At 43.5% G+C, this 22,305-nt stretch overlaps 1 protein-coding gene across 6 annotated transcripts in view; it reads left to right on the top strand.

Annotated features, from left to right (window-relative positions):
- The window catches only part of LOC129816595 (semaphorin-5B-like), a 313,431-nt gene extending 296,533 nt beyond the window's left edge, over positions 1–16,898 (top strand). Inside the window, exons 20-24 of one of the 6 annotated variants that reach the window (XM_055871271.1) lie at positions 7,784–7,858; positions 8,233–8,370; positions 10,827–10,871; positions 11,537–11,742; positions 13,659–16,898. In XM_055871271.1, coding sequence (XP_055727246.1) covers positions 7,784–7,858; positions 8,233–8,370; positions 10,827–10,871; positions 11,537–11,742; positions 13,659–13,829 — 635 coding nt within the window. In that variant the 3' untranslated portion in view covers positions 13,830–16,898. Of the gene's footprint in view, positions 1–7,783; positions 7,859–8,232; positions 8,371–10,826; positions 10,872–11,536; positions 11,755–13,658 lie in introns of all 6 variants that reach the window. The other 5 variants (XM_055871269.1, XM_055871274.1, XM_055871273.1 and 2 more) reach the window with 5 other exon arrangements.
- The last annotated feature ends 5,407 nt before the right edge of the window (positions 16,899–22,305 follow it).

Raw genomic sequence — 22,305 nt, 5'->3', positions numbered from 1 at the left:
TCCCCATGTGCAATTGCAAACCGTAGTCTGGCTTTTTTATGGCGGTTTTGGAGCAGAGACTTCTTTCTTGCTGAGTGGCCTTTCAGGTTATGTCGATATAGGACTCGTTTTACTGTGGATATAGATTATTCTGTACCTTTTTTCTCCAGAATCTTCACAAGGTCCTTTGCTGTTGTTCTGGGATTGATTTGCACTTTTCGCACCAAAGTACGTTCATTTCTAGGAGACAGAATGTGTCTCCTTCCTGAGCGGTATGACGGCTGCATGGTCCCATGGTGTTTATACTTGCGTACTATTGTTTGTACAGATGAACGTGGTACCTTCAGGCGTTTGGAAATTGCTCCCAAGGATGAACCAGACATGTGGAAGTCTACACATTTTTTTCTGAGGTCTTGGCTGATTTCTTTTGATTTTCCCATGATGTCAAGCAAAGAGGCACTGAGTTTGAAGGTAGGCCTTGAAATACAACCACAGGTACACCTCCAATTGACTCAAATTATGTCAATTAGCCTGTCAGATGCTTCTAAAGCCATGACATAATTTTCTGGATTTTTCCAAGCTGTTTGAAGACAGTCAACTTAGTGTATGTAAACTTCTGACCCACTGGATTTGTGATTAAGTGAAATAATCTGTCTGTAAACAATTGTTGGAACAATTACTTGTGTCATGCACAAAGTAGATGTCCTAACCGACAAAGTAGATGTCCTAAACGCAAAAACTTTAGTTTGTTAGCAAGAAATTTGTGGAGTGGTTGAAAAACGAGTTTAATTGACTCCAACCTAAGTGTATGTAAACTTCTGACGTCAACTGTACATACATACATACATACATACATACATACATACATACATACATACATACATACATACATACATAACATATAAAGATAAATAAATACAGAAAAAAAGAAATACGAAGGTATTTGAACCCAGTCTGGCACAAAGAGAAGATTCATATGGGAGACAATCCTATACACAATCTATATACACACGCGACATTTACCACATAGAAGCTAAACATTGTTTTTTGCAATTTCATTATAGGTATCCCTTTGTCTTTTATTCCAGGCTTTATATAAATATTCCGCAAACGGAAATACACAATGGACAAAAAAACAATTCAGTTTCTCCTCATCACTCAGACACATAATGCCAGGGTATATCTGGTGGTCTGTCTCCTCATCACTCAGCCACATAATGCCAGGGTATATCTGGTGGTCTGTTTTCTCATCACTCAGCCACATTATGCCAGGGTATATCTGGTGGTCTGTCTCCTCATCACTCAGCCACATAATGCCAGGGTATATCGGGTGGTCTGTCTCCTCATCACTCAGCCACATAATGCCAGGGTCTATCTGGTGGTCTGTCTCACCATCACTCAGCCACATAATGCCAGGGTATATCTGGTGGTCTGTTTTCTCATCACTCAGCCACATTATGCCAGGGTATATCTGGTGGTCTGTCTCCTCATCACTCAGCCACATAATGCCAGGGTATATCTGGTGGTCTGTCTCCTCATCACTCAGCCACATAATGCCAGGGTCTATCTGGTGGTATGTTTCCTGATCACTCAGCCACATAATGCCAGGGTCTATCTGGTGTGCGTTCTGGAATAAGAACAGTTGTATATCGTGGTAGGAAGGGCAATAGAGGATCAAATTAGTTTAATTTTATATTTCTTAGTGGTCACAATAGTTGCATAGTCTTTCCTAATCAATGCATTGCAAGTCTATCGTGATAATTACTCCCTGATCAATACTGTGCCAGTCAGCACCTTGTTATGTCACTCCAGAGAAGGGTGTGAAAGAGGTGCATATTGGGAAATGGAGTTCCCATGCCTTTTCCCTGCTGTGCTGGGAGGCAGCCCAATTGTGTCTGATAGTGCACCTTGTTGACCAATAATGTGTGACGATAGGCCCTTGTCTCTGTGTAGTGTCTCTGTTTCCTATAGGACTCTGTAATATGTATGAGTGCGAGCCAGCTATAGCTAATCCTGGACTGGGTAGAAAGTTACTCTCAGACATTCCTCTGAATTAGCCCACAGCCCTAATGAGAGACAAGACTAAATCTAATCTCTTGTCTAAAAAGTAAAAAAAAAAAAATCTGATTCCTATCCTAATCTTTATTTCCTGGAGTTTGCTGGCCAGTGTCACTATATTTTTTCTCCAGAATCTTCACAAGGTCCTTTGCTGTTGTTCTGGGATTGATTTGCACTTTTCGCACCAAAGTACGTTCATTTCTAGGAGACAGAATGTGTCTCCTTCCTGAGCGGTATGACGGCTGCATGGTCCCATGGTGTTTATACTTGCGTACTATTGTTTGTACAGATGAACGTGGTACCTTCAGGCGTTTGGAAATTGCTCCCAAGGATGAACCAGACATGTGGAAGTCTACACATTTTTTTCTGAGGTCTTGGCTGATTTCTTTTGATTTTCCCATGATGTCAAGCAAAGAGGCACTGAGTTTGAAGGTAGGCCTTGAAATACAACCACAGGTACACCTCCAATTGACTCAAATTATGTCAATTAGCCTGTCAGATGCTTCTAAAGCCATGACATAATTTTCTGGATTTTTCCAAGCTGTTTGAAGACAGTCAACTTAGTGTATGTAAACTTCTGACCCACTGGATTTGTGATTAAGTGAAATAATCTGTCTGTAAACAATTGTTGGAACAATTACTTGTGTCATGCACAAAGTAGATGTCCTAACCGACAAAGTAGATGTCCTAAACGCAAAAACTTTAGTTTGTTAGCAAGAAATTTGTGGAGTGGTTGAAAAACGAGTTTAATTGACTCCAACCTAAGTGTATGTAAACTTCTGACGTCAACTGTACATACATACATACATACATACATACATACATACATACATACATACATACATACATACATACATAACATATAAAGATAAATAAATACAGAAAAAAAGAAATACGAAGGTATTTGAACCCAGTCTGGCACAAAGAGAAGATTCATATGGGAGACAATCCTATACACAATCTATATACACACGCGACATTTACCACATAGAAGCTAAACATTGTTTTTTGCAATTTCATTATAGGTATCCCTTTGTCTTTTATTCCAGGCTTTATATAAATATTCCGCAAACGGAAATACACAATGGACAAAAAAACAATTCAGTTTCTCCTCATCACTCAGACACATAATGCCAGGGTATATCTGGTGGTCTGTCTCCTCATCACTCAGCCACATAATGCCAGGGTATATCTGGTGGTCTGTTTTCTCATCACTCAGCCACATTATGCCAGGGTATATCTGGTGGTCTGTCTCCTCATCACTCAGCCACATAATGCCAGGGTATATCGGGTGGTCTGTCTCCTCATCACTCAGCCACATAATGCCAGGGTCTATCTGGTGGTCTGTCTCACCATCACTCAGCCACATAATGCCAGGGTATATCTGGTGGTCTGTTTTCTCATCACTCAGCCACATTATGCCAGGGTATATCTGGTGGTCTGTCTCCTCATCACTCAGCCACATAATGCCAGGGTATATCTGGTGGTCTGTCTCCTCATCACTCAGCCACATAATGCCAGGGTCTATCTGGTGGTATGTTTCCTGATCACTCAGCCACATAATGCCAGGGTCTATCTGGTGTGCGTTCTGGAATAAGAACAGTTGTATATCGTGGTAGGAAGGGCAATAGAGGATCAAATTAGTTTAATTTTATATTTCTTAGTGGTCACAATAGTTGCATAGTCTTTCCTAATCAATGCATTGCAAGTCTATCGTGATAATTACTCCCTGATCAATACTGTGCCAGTCAGCACCTTGTTATGTCACTCCAGAGAAGGGTGTGAAAGAGGTGCATATTGGGAAATGGAGTTCCCATGCCTTTTCCCTGCTGTGCTGGGAGGCAGCCCAATTGTGTCTGATAGTGCACCTTGTTGACCAATAATGTGTGACGATAGGCCCTTGTCTCTGTGTAGTGTCTCTGTTTCCTATAGGACTCTGTAATATGTATGAGTGCGAGCCAGCTATAGCTAATCCTGGACTGGGTAGAAAGTTACTCTCAGACATTCCTCTGAATTAGCCCACAGCCCTAATGAGAGACAAGACTAAATCTAATCTCTTGTCTAAAAAGTAAAAAAAAAAAAATCTGATTCCTATCCTAATCTTTATTTCCTGGAGTTTGCTGGCCAGTGTCACTATATTTTTTCTCCAGAATCTTCACAAGGTCCTTTGCTGTTGTTCTGGGATTGATTTGCACTTTTCGCACCAAAGTACGTTCATTTCTAGGAGACAGAATGTGTCTCCTTCCTGAGCGGTATGACGGCTGCATGGTCCCATGGTGTTTATACTTGCGTACTATTGTTTGTACAGATGAACGTGGTACCTTCAGGCGTTTGGAAATTGCTCCCAAGGATGAACCAGACATGTGGAAGTCTACACATTTTTTTCTGAGGTCTTGGCTGATTTCTTTTGATTTTCCCATGATGTCAAGCAAAGAGGCACTGAGTTTGAAGGTAGGCCTTGAAATACAACCACAGGTACACCTCCAATTGACTCAAATTATGTCAATTAGCCTGTCAGATGCTTCTAAAGCCATGACATAATTTTCTGGATTTTTCCAAGCTGTTTGAAGACAGTCAACTTAGTGTATGTAAACTTCTGACCCACTGGATTTGTGATTAAGTGAAATAATCTGTCTGTAAACAATTGTTGGAACAATTACTTGTGTCATGCACAAAGTAGATGTCCTAACCGACAAAGTAGATGTCCTAAACGCAAAAACTTTAGTTTGTTAGCAAGAAATTTGTGGAGTGGTTGAAAAACGAGTTTAATTGACTCCAACCTAAGTGTATGTAAACTTCTGACGTCAACTGTACATACATACATACATACATACATACATACATACATACATACATACATACATACATACATACATACATACATAACATATAAAGATAAATAAATACAGAAAAAAAGAAATACGAAGGTATTTGAACCCAGTCTGGCACAAAGAGAAGATTCATATGGGAGACAATCCTATACACAATCTATATACACACGCGACATTTACCACATAGAAGCTAAACATTGTTTTTTGCAATTTCATTATAGGTATCCCTTTGTCTTTTATTCCAGGCTTTATATAAATATTCCGCAAACGGAAATACACAATGGACAAAAAAACAATTCAGTTTCTCCTCATCACTCAGACACATAATGCCAGGGTATATCTGGTGGTCTGTCTCCTCATCACTCAGCCACATAATGCCAGGGTATATCTGGTGGTCTGTTTTCTCATCACTCAGCCACATTATGCCAGGGTATATCTGGTGGTCTGTCTCCTCATCACTCAGCCACATAATGCCAGGGTATATCGGGTGGTCTGTCTCCTCATCACTCAGCCACATAATGCCAGGGTCTATCTGGTGGTCTGTCTCACCATCACTCAGCCACATAATGCCAGGGTATATCTGGTGGTCTGTTTTCTCATCACTCAGCCACATTATGCCAGGGTATATCTGGTGGTCTGTCTCCTCATCACTCAGCCACATAATGCCAGGGTATATCTGGTGGTCTGTCTCCTCATCACTCAGCCACATAATGCCAGGGTCTATCTGGTGGTATGTTTCCTGATCACTCAGCCACATAATGCCAGGGTCTATCTGGTGTGCGTTCTGGAATAAGAACAGTTGTATATCGTGGTAGGAAGGGCAATAGAGGATCAAATTAGTTTAATTTTATATTTCTTAGTGGTCACAATAGTTGCATAGTCTTTCCTAATCAATGCATTGCAAGTCTATCGTGATAATTACTCCCTGATCAATACTGTGCCAGTCAGCACCTTGTTATGTCACTCCAGAGAAGGGTGTGAAAGAGGTGCATATTGGGAAATGGAGTTCCCATGCCTTTTCCCTGCTGTGCTGGGAGGCAGCCCAATTGTGTCTGATAGTGCACCTTGTTGACCAATAATGTGTGACGATAGGCCCTTGTCTCTGTGTAGTGTCTCTGTTTCCTATAGGACTCTGTAATATGTATGAGTGCGAGCCAGCTATAGCTAATCCTGGACTGGGTAGAAAGTTACTCTCAGACATTCCTCTGAATTAGCCCACAGCCCTAATGAGAGACAAGACTAAATCTAATCTCTTGTCTAAAAAGTAAAAAAAAAAAAATCTGATTCCTATCCTAATCTTTATTTCCTGGAGTTTGCTGGCCAGTGTCACTATTTATTGTGTTCCTGCTGCGGCGTCCAGTGTGTGTGTCTGTGTATTTACGTGATTAACTATACTTGCAGGGACCAGAAGTCCCCACAAGAATAGTAAATGAAAACATTCTTACCAACTGGGGACATTTTGTTGGTCCCCACAAGGTCAAATGCTATTTTTAGGGGGTTCAGAGTTAAGGTTAGAATTAGTGTTAGGGTTAGAATTAGGTTTAGGTTAGGAGCTATGGTTAGGTTTAGGGTTAGGGTTAAGTTTTCCGGGTGAGGTTAAGGTTATGGTTAGGGTTAAGGTTAGGGTTAGGGTACGGGTTAGGGAAAAAAGGATTTTGAATTGGATTGATTTGTGTGCGTGTGTGTGTGTGTGTGTGTGTGTGTGTGTGTGTGTGTGTGTGTGTGTGTGTGTGTGTGTGTGTGTGCGTGTGCGTGTGCGTGTGCGTGTGTGCATTCACTGAGACCGACCACAGTGTCAGGCAGAACAATGGGTTTTATCAATAGTCTTCTTCCTAAAGGCCAGACTGTCATTCATATTGAATTAGACCAGCTGTCAGTCAGTCAGTGGGAACTGAGGAGTTCGCCCTGATGATAATTAAAGACAAGGAAGGGAATTGGTTTCTGTCTTTTACTTGGGTTGCGTCCCAAATGGCACACTATTCCCTGGTCAAAATATAAAGGGAAGGCTTCCTGGGTGGCACAGCGGTCAAAAGCACAGCACCGCAGTGCTGAGGCACCACTACAGCCTGGGATTCGATCTGCAAGCTGACTCCGGTTGTCAGTCGAACTGTGGATCCTCCGACACATTGGTGCGGCTGACACTCGGGTTAAGAGAGCAGGGTGATAAGAAGTAGGAGGCCAGGTGGGTCATGTTTCAGAGGACGCATGACCCCACCTTCGCCTCTCCCGAGCCCAATGAGGAGTTTCAGAGATGAGCCAAGGGACCTAAATTCAGGGAGAAAATGCTTGTGGCCAGATCACCCTGAACACGCCTGTTCAGGGTCAGTCCTGGTTAGTACTGGGAATGGAGACCTCCTGGGAATACCAGGTGCCGTAAGTCTAAAAGAATAACAAATATATAGGAAACAGGGTGCCATCTGGGATGCAAAGAACCCTTTTCATCTGGTTAATGTTCTCTTTTGATGTAGGGCTAACACTTCCCGTTAGCTAGCTAGCTAGCTGTCTGTATCTGTCTGTCTGTCTGTGTGTGCCTGCACGTGTGTTCACCTTCACATGTGTGCCCCTGCTTGTGTCCACAGTTTGCCATGCTAATGTCTTGTCCTCATCTGTCTCCTGCTTCGGTACATTTACCGACAGGCAGGACATTGGTCATCTATTCCCTACAGATGCAGTGAACCTCCAATTAGCCGAAAGACCTTGTATCTGTCAGTCCCCGGCCTATCTGATGGCCTTGTCAGAGATGGCTTGATTAAATAGATTGTGCTAACTAATGAAGGACAGGAGGGTGTGTGTGTGTGTGTGTGTCCATATTAGTACAGCCTCATGAATCGCAAGGACACCAACTTCCTATGACTCTGAGGCTGTCCTAATATGGATGCTGTACCGTGAGGGTTGTATTGTGTTGTTCTATGTAGACTGGTGTGGGGAGATCAGAGAGCACGAGGAGCAGCTTCGGCAGCCTGGGACTGAAAGGCTGACTGATAGGAGAGGTAAACAAAATGGCAGCCATCATTCATTTGGTGAATGGCTTTTGGCATCACGGGTTGGAAATGCGGGAGAGGGGGAGAGGGTCTTTCCTGTTTACTGTACACAGGCGCCTGTCGCCTGGGAAACATGGCTAACGCTTGGGTTTGCTTTCTCAAAACAGTTTATCTCACAACCACTTGGGTCTGTTTGTATATGGCTAGGATTGTTAGGGTTGTTTGTGGCTGTGCTGTGCTGTGGTGGGGCTAGTTTGTTTGTTTTCATGCGCTTGGGTGGTCAAGTTGGGTTCCAGGCATTTTAAGAATGCAGCGGTTACCTCAACTCAGAGTGAATCTTTGGTCATTTGTCTGTGTACTGACGTTTGTTTGTGTGTGCGCAGGTGGCTGGATGGCCTGGTCTCTGTGGTCAGCATGTGATGATGTAGGGCTGCAGGTACGCAGCCGGGTCTGTGGGGCTCAAGGCTCCGCCCCCTGTGTGGGAAACAGCACTGAGCACAGGGACTGCAACGAGATTCCAGGTGAGCCATACACACTTTCATCATATATGTCATCATCATCATCACCACCAACATCATCATCATAACCGTTATAATTTTCATCATCATCGCCATCGTTCATAATCATCACTATCATCATTATCATAACCGTTATCATGATCATCACCCTCATCATCGCCATCATTCATAATCATCAATATCATTATCATAACCGTTATCATGATCATCACCATTTTTTTATTTCGTTTTTTATTTCACCTTTATTTAACCAGGTAGGCCAGTTGAGAACAAGTTCTCATTTACAACTGTGACATGGCCAAAATAAAGCAAAGCAGTGTGACACAAACAACACAGAGTTACACATGGAATAAACAAGCGTACAGTCAATAACACAATAGAAAAGTCTATATACTGTATAGTGTGTGCAAATGAAGTAAGATTAGTAAGGCAATAAATAGGCCATAGTGGCGAATAGGCCATAATGGCGGGCAGGTGCGGACAGCGATCGGTTGAAGAGCATGCATTTAGTTTTACTTGCATTTAAGAGCAGTTGGAGGCCACGGAGGGAGAGTTGTATGGCATTGAAGTGCATCTGGAGGTTTGTTAACACAGTGTACAAAGAAGGGCCAGAAGTATACAGAATGGTGTCGTCTGCATAGAGAATCACCAGCAGCAAGAGCGACATCATTGATGTATACAGAGAAAAGAGTCGGCCCGAGAATTTACCCCTGTGGCACCCCCATAGAGACTGCCAGAGGTCCGGACAACAGGCCCTCCGATTTGACACACTGAACTCTGTCTGAGAAGTAGTTGGTGAACCAGGCGAAGCAGTCATTTGAGAAACCAAGGTTGTTGAGTCTGCCGATAAGAATGCGGTGATAATCACTCTGAGATAATAACCACTCTGAGATAAGACGCATCATACACATAGGGACAGTTTCTTGGACACAGATTGACAGGGTCGAAAGCCTTGGCCAGGTCGATGAATACGGCTGCACAGTATTGTCTTTTATCGATGGCGGTTATGATATTGTTTAGGACCTTGAGCGTGGCTGAGGTGCACCCATGACCAGCTCGGAAACCAGATTGCATAGCGGAGAAGGTACGGTGGGATTCGAAATGGTCGGTGATCTGTTTGTTAACCATCATTCATAATCATCGCTATCATCATTATCATAACCGTTATCATGATCATCATTATCGCCATCGTTCATAATCATCACTGTCATCATTATCATAACCGTTATCATGATCATCATTATCGCCATCGTTCATAATCATCACTGTCATCATTATCATAACCGTTATCATGATCATCATTATCGCCATCGTTCATAATCATCACTGTCATCATTATCATAACTGTTATCATGATCATCATCATCCTTGTCATCACCTCCACCATTATAATAATCACTTTGAGATAATAGCCACTCTGAGATAAGACGCATCATACACATAGGGACAGTTTCTTGGACACAGATTAAGTCTAATCCAATACAAAAAGCATGGATATTCTCCATTTAAAGTGCTTTTTAGTCCATCCATGACAAGGCTTAATCTGTGTCTGGGAAACCGGCCCATAAGGCTGTTTACTTTCTTTTACTTTTAACAGAGTAGTGATCTTTCTGTCCCTGGCTACCAGAGACAAGACAGATGCAATTAGCATCCCAAAAAGGCACCCTATACAGTGCACTACTTTTGACCAGAGCCCTATAGACGGGTTAGCGGTCAACATCATGAAAATGATGCGTGCGCTTCAAAAGCTGAGTGTTGTTATGGTTCTGGGTGGCCAGATAGCTAGCAACAATGACAAGAAATGGACATGTGGGACAAGAGCTCATTGTGTAACTATATTTATGTTTTCAATAAACATTGGAAACCAAATATAGTTGACGTGCTATCAACAATCTAATCCCACCCTATCTGTTTTTCTCCATTGTTTCGAAACAACCAACCCGTGTATGTGTCCTGGTCATGAGTATCCAACTATATAGGGAATAGGGTACCGTTTGGGACGTGGCCCAAATCACATCTAATTTCATTGCAATTTTGGAGGAGGCGTTGGAAATCGTAAGGTCACTGGGATGGCGTGTGACACTCGCTCAGGCGAAATTGCCCCAAAATGTAATCATAGGATGGCCACATCTCAATTAAAAACACACACCCTCCTCTTCCCCCCTCTCCCTCCTGATGACTGACTTTAAGTGTCTGTTAAACATCATAGAAGCTAGTCTACACAACAATCCCAACTGTCTGGAGTTTTCATTAGTGTTTCATGATGTATGTTTCTTTGTGTGTACTGTGTATACTGTGTGTACTGTTCTGTAAGTACCATCTACCAGTTCAAATCACAGTCTACTCTGAACCATTGGGTGGTTTCCAGATATTTCTGTGCATGGTAAGAATGTGCATGTGCTGGTAGCTGACTGTTTGTCTGTCTCTGCATGTATGTCTGTCTGTGTGTTGTGTTGCAGTGATTCTCCCTGCGTCTGGCTTTGATAAGGACCAGCAATGCAGAGGTAAGTGGATTAACAACCACCTGCAGTACGCGTGTATGCGTGTGTGTGTGTGTGTATGCGTGTGTGTGTGTGTGTTCCATGAATCCTTTCATTCAGTCAGCAGGAGAGAATAGGAGCGCTGTAGGTACACCCCCCCCCCCCCCTTCTCCTCTTCCCCTCCTCTACTTTAATCTACCTTTAGGGGGGATGCCACCATGTCCGTTTTGAAACCATGGCGATGCTGCACAAGCCTTTGAACCAATCATCAGAAGTGGAATATGCATAAGGGGGGATGTCCATTATAATAAGGTGTAGGAACCATGCTGGGAAGGGTAATGGTTTCAAGGCTGTGCCGCCATGCCATTGGACAGCTTCCAGGTTTGACGGCAGGAGCACTGAGGAGGAGGAGCTTGATTCCATTGAATGAACCACCATTTTACTAGCCTGGTCCCCAATATGTTTGTGCTGTCTTGCCAACTCCTGAGGTCATTGTCACTAAGAGTTGGCAAGACAGCACAAACAGATATGTGACCAGGCTACCACTTTGCTGCAATACAATATGTGAAGGAGGATGAGGAAAGAAAGAGTTATGAGAGAACAAAAACGACAGATAACAGACACCGATAATTGAACGAGACATCATGACTGACCTCCTCCCATCTGTCTGCTTTGTTGTTTTTGCGCAGCATTCACCTCTCTGCACCTGATAGCCACAGGCGTGTCCTGTTTCCTGGGGGCGGGCCTTCTGTCCTTCCTGGTCTATGTGTACTGCCAGCGCTTCCACAAGCCCTCGCAGGAGTCTGCCGTCATACACCCAACCACACCCAACCACCTCAACTACAAAGGCAACACCACACCAAAGAACGAGAAGTACACGCCCATGGAGTTCAAGGTATTGTCACAGGTACAGTATACAAGGGTTGTCACTCACGCAGACGCACACGTGGATAAATACACACACAGACATGCATATACACACACAACAGGCCTGACTCCTCTGCATGCAGACACGCGTGCATAGACACATACACATCCACTGTTGTTTTACTAACCTTGTGAGGACACACAATTGATTCCCATTCCAAATCCTACTTTTCCTAACATATACACAGACAAACATATACACACACAGACATATACACACACAGACGTGCATGCACGATTGTCTGCGTAGCAAAGAGATGCTGTAACACCAGCCATGCATATGGCTTTGAGAAGATTTTCCTTATGCCGAGGGTTATTTCATTATATGAGGATGCGTAATGGTAAGAGCTCAGAACTCTTATCTGTCTTCACCTGGTTTCCTTACTCCATGGTGTCTTGTGCCTCTGCCTGCTCATAGCCTCAGTCCTTATTAATGGACGCCGTTGGGCTGTTATAGCCACTGACTCCCGCTGCTGTCTATAATGCTGGAACCATCATCTCTTGAGAAAACATTGAGGTTTGCTCAGCTATATTAAATTCAATAATAAATGTAAAGTCAAGCTGCACCTGCCTGCCCCACCTTTCCTCACTCTTGGACCTAACACCTGCGTGTGCCTATGAGCCACCTTCCGATCCCATCGATCCGTCCCACCGTGGCATTGCCCTTCATACATACGTCAGGGTTAGCCTTAGGACCAAGGTCATGATCCACCTAGTATACATAGTTCCATATTATTTTGCCCCCTAATTAGTCAAGTACTGTGCTAGGCCAGTCTATCTCAGATGATGGTTGGTGCTTCTCAGAAGGACACCTGATTGTGTTTCTAAAGCTGTCAGCCGCCAGCTGGCTGAATGATGTGTTTTGGTGCAGTAGTTGAGGGTGGGTTCTAATACCTGTCACTGATGATCAGAGCCATACAGTGAGAGCAGAGGCTTAATAGAATAAGGATGGCTAGGCAGGTTTCATACCACAGGTAGCTAGCTAACTATTAGCCTGGCATCTTAACTGATTTTGCTATGTTTAACCTGTGAGCACAGCATTCAGTCTGGTTTAACCAGGTCAGCTAGCTAGAGCCACTCGCTCACCCTGAGAACTCCTGCTGTTATCATTGGTCTTTCTTCACAGGCCCTCACCGCCCTCCTCCAGGGAGTTTCAAAATGGCCGATGTTGTTGTGCATTTCACTGATTCTGTAACCCAATTACAGAGCAGCGTTTGGGCCCAGAGCTGTTAAGATAAATTACATTACTGAGCAGCCCTCCGTAGTGTTCCCTCCGTCGGCTTGTTGTGGCTTCTAGCCGCGGCAACCTGCCTGTAAAGTGCAAGAGCATTACATTAAGAGTGCGTCCCAAATTACACCCCATTGCCTATATAATGCACTACTTCAAATGGGCCCTGGTCAAAAGTAGTGCACTATAAAGATAAAAGGGTTCCATTTGGAATGCAACCTACAGTAAAAATGTATTTTGTCCTGTTTCCTCATTTAGAGGGACCTACTGTAATTTATTCATCCCTCTCATATTTGTTAATTGATTATGCTTGATTTATGGCTGATAAATCACATTTTGTTGAAGTTTTCTACCCTGCTTAAAGATGCACTTCCAGTACCCAGCACTGTAGCCCACTTTTCAACTTGTAAGAGTATAATATATGGATATTGCTCCTGTCTGAGTCATTGGTAAACTTAACCATCTGTTATGGTACTGTTATGAAACTCTTATGTCACTGTTATGACTGTTTTCTCTACTCTTCCCACCTCACCCAGACATACACTAACAGTATGTTACACTTTACTGAACAGTACGTACCTTTTACACCCGTCAGTGTTTTCTGTCTAAGTTTGTAGCCACTGTTATCTGTTATGATGTCTTCTCTCCTCTTCCAGACTCTGAACAAGAACAACCTGCTCCCAGACGAGAGGTCTAACTTCTACCCAACGCCCCTGCAGCAAACTAATGTTTACACTACCACCTACTACCCCACAGCGCTGAGCAAATATGACTACAACAGGCCTGACTCCTCCCCTTCCCCTTGCAGGACCTATAACCACAGCTGAGACACACACCCCAAGGACCCCAGCCCCACCTACCTACCCACCCAGACTGAACTGAACTCCACCCCCATCGCCATGGTGACAAATGCCATGGTGACTGAACACAACCTAAGACCTGGATCTGGATCTCATTTTTGCTCTCCTTTCCTTTATCCCATGGTATCGCCCAAATGGTGGGGTGTGTGTGTGTAAGGGTGTACCTGGAACGTACTATCAGCACTCTGTAGGGGTGGATACAGTATGGATGCTGATGCCTCCCCTAGACTCACTAAGTAGAGCCAGGAACCTGATCATGATACTGGACATCACAGTGTCAACATAGTGCTTTGATGGAGAGCTGAATGAGGAACTCCATAAGACACTATAAGCTACAGTTTGGAGTTGGACAACAACTTATCCCTGTGGAACTTGACAACCTGAGCGCCTTACTGTAGGTGTTGTGTTGCTATTCAGAGAGGCTCGAGATACTCAAAATGGTCGCATCTTCTCCTCTCTGGTCTGTCTGATCACCTCTATGAATGAGTCTCTATGACACCAACATCCCCTCTGTCTGCAGCATTTATCCCCATTATAAACTCCGAATTCTCCCAACAACAAATGCAGTTACCGAGAACAACCCAACCGGCGCATATCCTGGTGTCTGTCCTTGCTTCAGTGCTGGGGAACCAAAAAAAAAACTAAATTAATTCAAGAGATCAGGAGGTCAATATCAGTTCTATTGTGTTTGGAGGTGGATGGATGAATGCACTCAGCTCACCTCATCACATGACATGAGGACAAGAACCTGGGACATCAGCTCTGCCATGTTTTGGGTGGTACTAGAGGACCAGGGGAACAGAGGCACATCCATGGATGGCAGCGTGTGATCGGTTATGGAAAAACACTACCTATATTGGTCCACACAGATACAGACATACTCATTGCTGGATAGACTCTAGTTTTAATCTGCTTATGTCCAAACAAGGCCCCACACTTCAGGCTGCCTAGCTGTGTTATGTAATGTATAGGTAGGCTTCCCAGGGAACGATCTGAACATGGGATAGAGAGCTGAGGTGTCTGCTGAGAGAGTTGGAATCAGTTGATGGGATACAGTTGATACAGCTTTGGTTGCCCCGGGTGCCTGTCTGTATGCAACAGAGGGGATAATGTGGGGTCAGATGCTATAAAGACTTCTAGAAGGGAATTCCCTTGTTTCTAGAAGGGAATGGATGCATTCTACTGAGTACTGTACCTACCTACTACCGCTCAGTGTGCAAAACTGGACTGCAACCGCATTTTGATATGATATCATACAAGCTAGGATCATACAAGCTAAGGTTTTTTTTTTATGCGGGTGGTTATTTGTTTAATGCTAGAGAGAGAGAACAGTAGTATAGGAGGAAAAGTTTTATTTTACAAATAATAGCTGATTCACTTTCTAATTTCTCATCAGTTTCACATCAGAAAGTACATTATTTTTACATTTTTCAAAGCAGCTTAGTAGCCAATATTTATCTGACAAATTTTACAAATAAGAACAAAAAAATAAAACACAGATTTATGTAGAAGCAAATATAAGTGACTGTAGCAAATATTAATGGATCCCTCTCTTAACATTGCTAAATCATGCTTAGAAATACTTTGGTATGAGATTAATGTTTTGCTTGTGTGTGTATGTTTGCTTGCTTCGTATGTGTATGCCTGTGAGCTTGAATGAGGAGAGGAACAGACAACTCTGTATGTATTTTGTACAATGTAAATGTAATGATTTATTACATATGACTGTATATGACGGGATCTTTAAAGGACTATGTGCATTTTTTCACACATTATGATGATGGCACTGCTGATGTTCCGCTGGGTTTCTGTGTGTTCCACGTATAAGATGTTAATCATTGTAAGTTAAGGTGAGCTGCGCGGTTCTCATGGGGAGGCTTGGATCATAAAGGAATTTGAGAAACACAACTGAGCTATATTTTCTTATTATGCCTGATGTTATGCTAATTCAGCAGCGATGCTTCTAGTTCCTCTCATAGAAATAGAAGGATTTTATTCTATCATTTTAATTCTATAGTTCCGCTATATGCACGAGAGCTCTATCTGTACATAAGAGACAGCCTTCGATCTGCAGACCATTAATGACATCTAAAGGTTAGTATAATGTAAATGTATGTTATTGTATAGCTAACACTGTTTTTTGTTTTGTTTGTTTTGTTTGAAGCCTTATAGTTGTAAAAAAGTGCAGCAGCTATGTACACACCAACCATGGGGTTTGTAAGGGGATAGAGCTTGTCAATGTGACTGGTTGACTATAGCCTAGACATCTTTTCCCAGGGATGTATTCATTCCACCGATTCTGTTGCAAAATGTTTCGCAAACGGAATGAAACGAAGAGGGACATACATGAATTTGTCCAATAAAAACTCTTGTTTTGCTCTTTTTGCTTCCGTTTGGGTCTTAAACGGTTTCCGTAATGAATACACAACAGCTGTTTTGTTACTTTGTGCAGATGTACAGTTTGGCTACATCTTGTGTAGTATCTTAGAGTAACAAAGATAGCCTGTATTTTCAGAGGCACTCCTGCCAGTTTAATACAGAATCAATGTCACCACCACAATAAAAAATGTATAATTAAAAGCCCTACCTTAATAAAACATGTAAAACAAGAACGTGATACAGCAAATGTACAACAAAGAGTCATGTACAGTATTATCATAGTCCATTATCTAGCTCAAATAGATGTAATTCTGCTGTTTAGAGCACTTAAAGTAACACTTCCATCCTGTGGTTTTTCTTTTCCCCACATGCCTCACCCACGTTTCTTGGGTTTGTAATTGGCTCCCCCTAAATGGTGACTCCCTCTAGTTTGCTTCCCCTGGCCCTGTAGTCACTTTTGATTGGACAAACTGGATGTCACATTGTGGAGCTCTTTCCCCTGATTGGCTCGGTGCCCTTCTATGCAACTGACCTGGTGGTACTGTTAGATATGTGACGTAGACTGTAATCACTGCCTTTTAGACACTGTGAATTTTTTGGTACTCTATATTTTTGTATATTGTACATTATAAAGGATAATAAACCTTGATGCCAACATCACATGAGTCATTTGTGTGTGTGTGTGTGTGTGCATGTGTGTGCACATACTCCATCACATCACCCCAGTGCAGCACCAGGCGGAAAGCTCTCTTCCTGGTGCCAGCTAAGCAGTCAAGAAGAGTGCCACATTGATCAGTGCCAGTGTCTCAATACAGGATATAATCCTGCTGAAACAGAATATTTTGCCACCCAATGCGTCTGTATGCAGATTACGCTATATGTACAGGTTTCACCTGATTGACAGCACATATCCATCACTATCATTTTAGACCTACACTAGCTAGACATTTCCCTTAACCTGAAAGTATCCATGTACTGGATGTAGCCTACAGTACTGTCCATGTCAGGCCTGACATCCATCTGATATGTCAGGAACTTCACCTCACTCATCCACAGAGAGAAAGTGAGTACAGCGCTGCTTCCTCATTTGACTGGAGTGCTCCCCTGGCCTGGCTGTGCCTCTCCATTACCCAGAGAAGCTCAAGCAGCTGAGAGTGGCTTTATTGATGAATGCAGCGGTTGCATTAATGAATCACCCCTTATCTGCTGAGATGGCTGACTGGCATGGACATGATGGAGTGATCATGGAGTGATGGGCAAGCTGGATAACAGTTTTGAGGGTCACTATCCATCTACAGTAGTCTTGTCCTATGGACTAATGCTGCTGAGTACTGTCCTATAGGGATGGTTGGTGTGTGAGGTAACTATGATGATGATGAGGGTACGAGTCAGTGTCCTCTTGGCTGCAGAGCTGCAAGTTAGTATCAAAGTGTCCCAAGTTCTCCTTGTTACTTCAGATGCACCACTGCTAACATCTTCAGGACTCTGCTTATTGGCTCCAGTATTTTACCATTAGTGGCAGAGCACCAAGGCCCTCTGATGTGGCCTCATTGGACATCAAAAGGCTGGTTTGAGAAACATAGATCTTCAGGAATATGCTGGTTATTTGCTCCAGTACTTTAGCATTAGCTTAGTGTTGGTGCAACCCTCTGATGTACTTTACACAATGACCAGTAGGCCTAGCGGAGCTCAGATGTTCTACTTCTGTCTGCTGATGTTTACCAAGTGGAGGGCCGTGGTTGATTGTTTTGAAGTATTGCACCCCCGAAGGGAGGAAAGATGAAGAGTTGGACACAGTGTTTGTGTGTTTACATAACGGAGAAGATCACACAGCACAACAGATCTCTATGCCAGATGATGGCTCTCATCTCAACGTCTGGGGGTTCTGGAGTCTGTTGTCGTGTTCAGTAGCCGGTCACACACTCCACTGAGATCTCCGTCTTCTGATGAAAACTGGGAAATTGTTTGATTTGACGCAGAAGCTTACAATTAATCCACTAGCTAACTCATCTCTGCAGTGTACGATGGAACGTCAAAGGCACTGAAAGGGACACGATGGCATTTGAAATGTTATCAAAGAGTCTGTGTGTACCTCCTCAGTAGAAGGACAATTATAAGGTCCCTTTATAGATCTGTAGACATTTGGGTTTTCACACTTTCAAACTGACCATTTCTTTATGAAAAGTATCAACACTTAAATCAGAGGCAAGTTGCAGTGATAATCTTTTGTTCAGCAACAACCTTTGTTGAAGCAGGCAGAGTTGTGGACCAGTAGAGGACCTGTAGTGGACCGATAAACAACACTAACCTTATAGGGGTAAAGTAAAGGTTGGAGGTAGAGTTGAGGTTAGGGTTAAGGTTGAGGTTAGGGTTGAGGCTAAGGTTAGGGTTGAGGCCAGGATTATGATTAAGGTTATGGATGAGGCTAGGGTTATGATTGAGGCTAAGGTTAGGCTTGAGGTTGGGATTATGAATGAAGTTAGGGTTAGGTTTGAGGCTAGGGTTAGGCTTGAACCAGGATGCAGACATTCCCGGCTCAACCCTAACTCTAGCCATTATCCTCACTCTAACCCTAGCTTGATGTTAACTACCCGGGTTCAACCCTAACCTCAACCCTAGCCCTAACCTTAGCCCTAACCTTAGCCCTAACCCTAGCCCCAACCCTAGCCCTAACCCTAGCCCTAACCCTAACCTTAGCCATAACCTTAGCCCCAACCCTAGCCAAACCTTAGCCCCACCCCTATCCCTAACCTTAGCCATAACCTTAGCCCTAACCTAACCCTAACCTTAGCCCTAACCTTAGCCCTAACCTTAGCCCTAACCTTAGCCCTATTCCTAAACCTAACCTTAGCCATAGCCATACCCCTAACCTTATCCCTAGCCCTAAACCTAACCTTAGCCCAAACCTTAGCCCTAACCCTAATCACAATCTTAGCCCTAACCTTACCTCTAACCTTATCCCTAACCATAGCCCTAACCCTAACCTTAGCCCTAACACTAGCCCTAACTCTAGCACTAACCTTAGCCCTAACCCTAGCCCTAACCATAGCCCTAACCCCAGCCCTAAACTTAGCCCTAACCCCAGCCCTAACCTTAGCCCTAACCCTAGCCCTAACCCCAACCCTAGCCCTAACCGTAGCCCTAACCATAGCCCTAACCGTAGCCCTAACCTTAGCCCTAACACTAGCCCTAACACTAGCCCTAATCCTAGCCCTAACACTAGCCCTAATCCTAGCCCTAACCATAGCCCTAGCCCTAACCGTAGCCCTAACCGTAGCCCTAACCTTAGCCCTAACACTAGCCCTAACCTTAGCCCTAACCTTAGCCCTAACACTAGCCCTAACCATAGCCCTAGCCCTAGCCCTAACCGTAGCCCTAACTGTAGCCCTAACCTTAGCCCTAACACTAGCCCTAACCTTAGCCCTAACCTTAGCCCTAACACTAGCCCTAACCCTAACCTTAGCCCTAACACTAGCCCTAACCATAGGTGACCATATTCCAACCTCCATTAGCCAGAACAATATAGAATGGGTTAATGTTGTTCTTGGTTAAGGCTGACGGTGAGTGATGAGTGGGAGACAGAGAGAGGGCAGTGATGTAGGGTCTTCTCCTGTACATCATCCTTCCCCAGTCCCTGCTAATGAAAGAGAGGGATGAGGAAACTAAATGCTGTTAAATCACCATGAGGCTCACATCTTTGAAAAGAAAACAAATATATAGCACCAGTCTCAAATTACACGCTAAAATCAATTCTAGAATATACACTGCTCAAAAAAATAAAGGGAACACTTAAACAACACAATGCACATTTGTGGCCTGCTGGAGGTCATTTTCCAGGGCTCTGGCAGTGCTCCTCCTTGCACAAAGGCGGAGGTAGCGGTCTTGCTGCTGGGTTTTTGCCCTCCTACGGCCTCCTCCATGTCTCAATGCTCTGGACACTACGCTGACAGACACAGCAAACCTTCTTGCCACAGCTCGCATTGATGTGCCATCCTGGATGAGCTGCACTACCTGAGCCACTTGTGTGGGTTGTAGACTCCGTCTCATGCTACCACTAGAGTGAAAGCACCGCCAGCATTCAAAAGTGACCAAAACATCAGCCAGGAAGCATAGGAACTGAGAAGTGGTTTGTGGTCACCACCTGCAGAATCACTCCTTTATTGGGGGTGTCTTGCTAATTGCCTATAATTTCCACCTTTTGTCTATTCCATTTGCACAACAGCATGTGAAATTTATTGTCAATCAGTGTTGCTTCCTAAGTGGACAGTTTGATTTCACAGAAGTGTGATTGACTTGGAGTTACATTGTGTTGTTTAAGTGTTCCCTTTATTTTTTTGAGCAGTGTATATTTTTTTTAATCTAATTTATTAGGGACTCATTTGAGCACCTCCAGTTTATAGTTGTTCTGCATTGCTGAGCAAGAAGGCAGTGATGAAGCCATTCATTTGTGTATGGTTCAATATACTTAAGCACCTGCCAGGGGTTGTAAATGCTAATGCACATTTTAAGGAGAAGGTATATTGATGACTGGGCCTTAAACAAAAATGTTGATACTTAAACGTTGATGGGGACATGTGCACATCCGAAGAGGGTAGGAACAGTATCACCTATCAATAGGGTCATACTGAATCAGAGGCCCAGTACACACTCAGGTTGTCAACTGATGTACAACGCATTTGACACACTGGTTGTGAAACTGATATTTTTGTGATACAGCAGTGTTACGTATGCCTCTTGGAGAGGGAACGCAACACCCTGCTACAACTCAACTCCCCGTGGAGTGAAAGAGGTATGGGACTGTAGGTGCGAGTAAGGATGACAAAGGCAGAGAATTTACCGTTTACTGGGAATTTATTCCTTCACACAGTACATTTGGGGAAAAGGGGCTGAACGGAACCAAAGCAAAGAAAGTAAATGTCAAAGCCCCCCCCCCTATCTAACCTGCCTACCCACCTAACTTAGCACCACCCGGTACGCTAACCAAAATACAGGGGGTGGTCCACCCAGGTCTTACCTAGTGTGTATAGACAGTAAATACTACGGGTTATGTATGCCCGCAGGCCTCTTGCCTAAGCACTCCCTAGGTGCCTTCCCCTTCCCCCCTGGGAACAAATGAAACAGAATAATACAAACCATTTCTATAATCAAAAACACAGTCCTTTTGTCATAGACATACCTTAGTAGGACCGGCTACAAAATACTATACACAAACTATTTGAGCAACAACCAACACAAGATATCAAAGAAACTCTCTCTGAGCAACAACCAATACAGGATATAACAATAAGCTCTTTCTAAGAAACAACCAACACAGGACACACTAATCATTTCCTTCTGAGCAACAGAACATTGGCTTATAAAGCTGGAGGAGTCTGTAATGGGATACAGCTGTATCCTGACGAGGGAGCGGGGTCAGCTCTCCAATCATCAATGGGGCCGACCAATCAGCTGCTTGGGGGAATCCAGGAAGCCATTTTCCTGAAACACACACATACAAACAAAACCACAACACAGGAACTGGGGAACGTAACAAGCAGAGAGTTTGTTTGCACAAACATGTTTTCACAACCATTGTTCGGTGTATCTACAGAAAAACTCACTCTTGTTTCAGAACCGTTGTGCAAAATGTGTTAGACATTAGTTGTACAACCTGAGTGTGTACAGAGCCACAAAGTAGCCTCTATCCCAGCTGTTCTAGGACTGGTCACGGTGTGATATCTGGCAGTACAATTCTATACAGAGAGTATTATTGTAAACCATAACACTTTAAAAGGTACTACAGGAAGCTATCCCCAACATTATATCCTTATCCATTATATTCTCATCTTCTATTGAGCTTTTATAGGAAACAAGTCTTCTGTCCTAAAACCAGTAAGGTCTATATCTACCTTAGCAAAGACAACAACCTACTGAGGACATGAGAGGTAGTCTGTACCAGGGTCCTGGCTGAGTTTTTTCCCTAGTACTACACAGCTGATTCAAATAACCAACTCATCATCAAGCTTTGATGATTTGAATCAGCTGTGTAGTGCTAGGACAAAACCAAAACGTGCACCCAGGTGGG

This window comes from Salvelinus fontinalis, chromosome 19 (genome assembly GCF_029448725.1).
Source record: "Salvelinus fontinalis isolate EN_2023a chromosome 19, ASM2944872v1, whole genome shotgun sequence".
In the NCBI taxonomy this organism is placed as follows: Eukaryota; Metazoa; Chordata; class Actinopteri; order Salmoniformes; family Salmonidae; genus Salvelinus; species Salvelinus fontinalis.
This window is presented reverse-complemented; position numbering and strand designations above follow the sequence as displayed.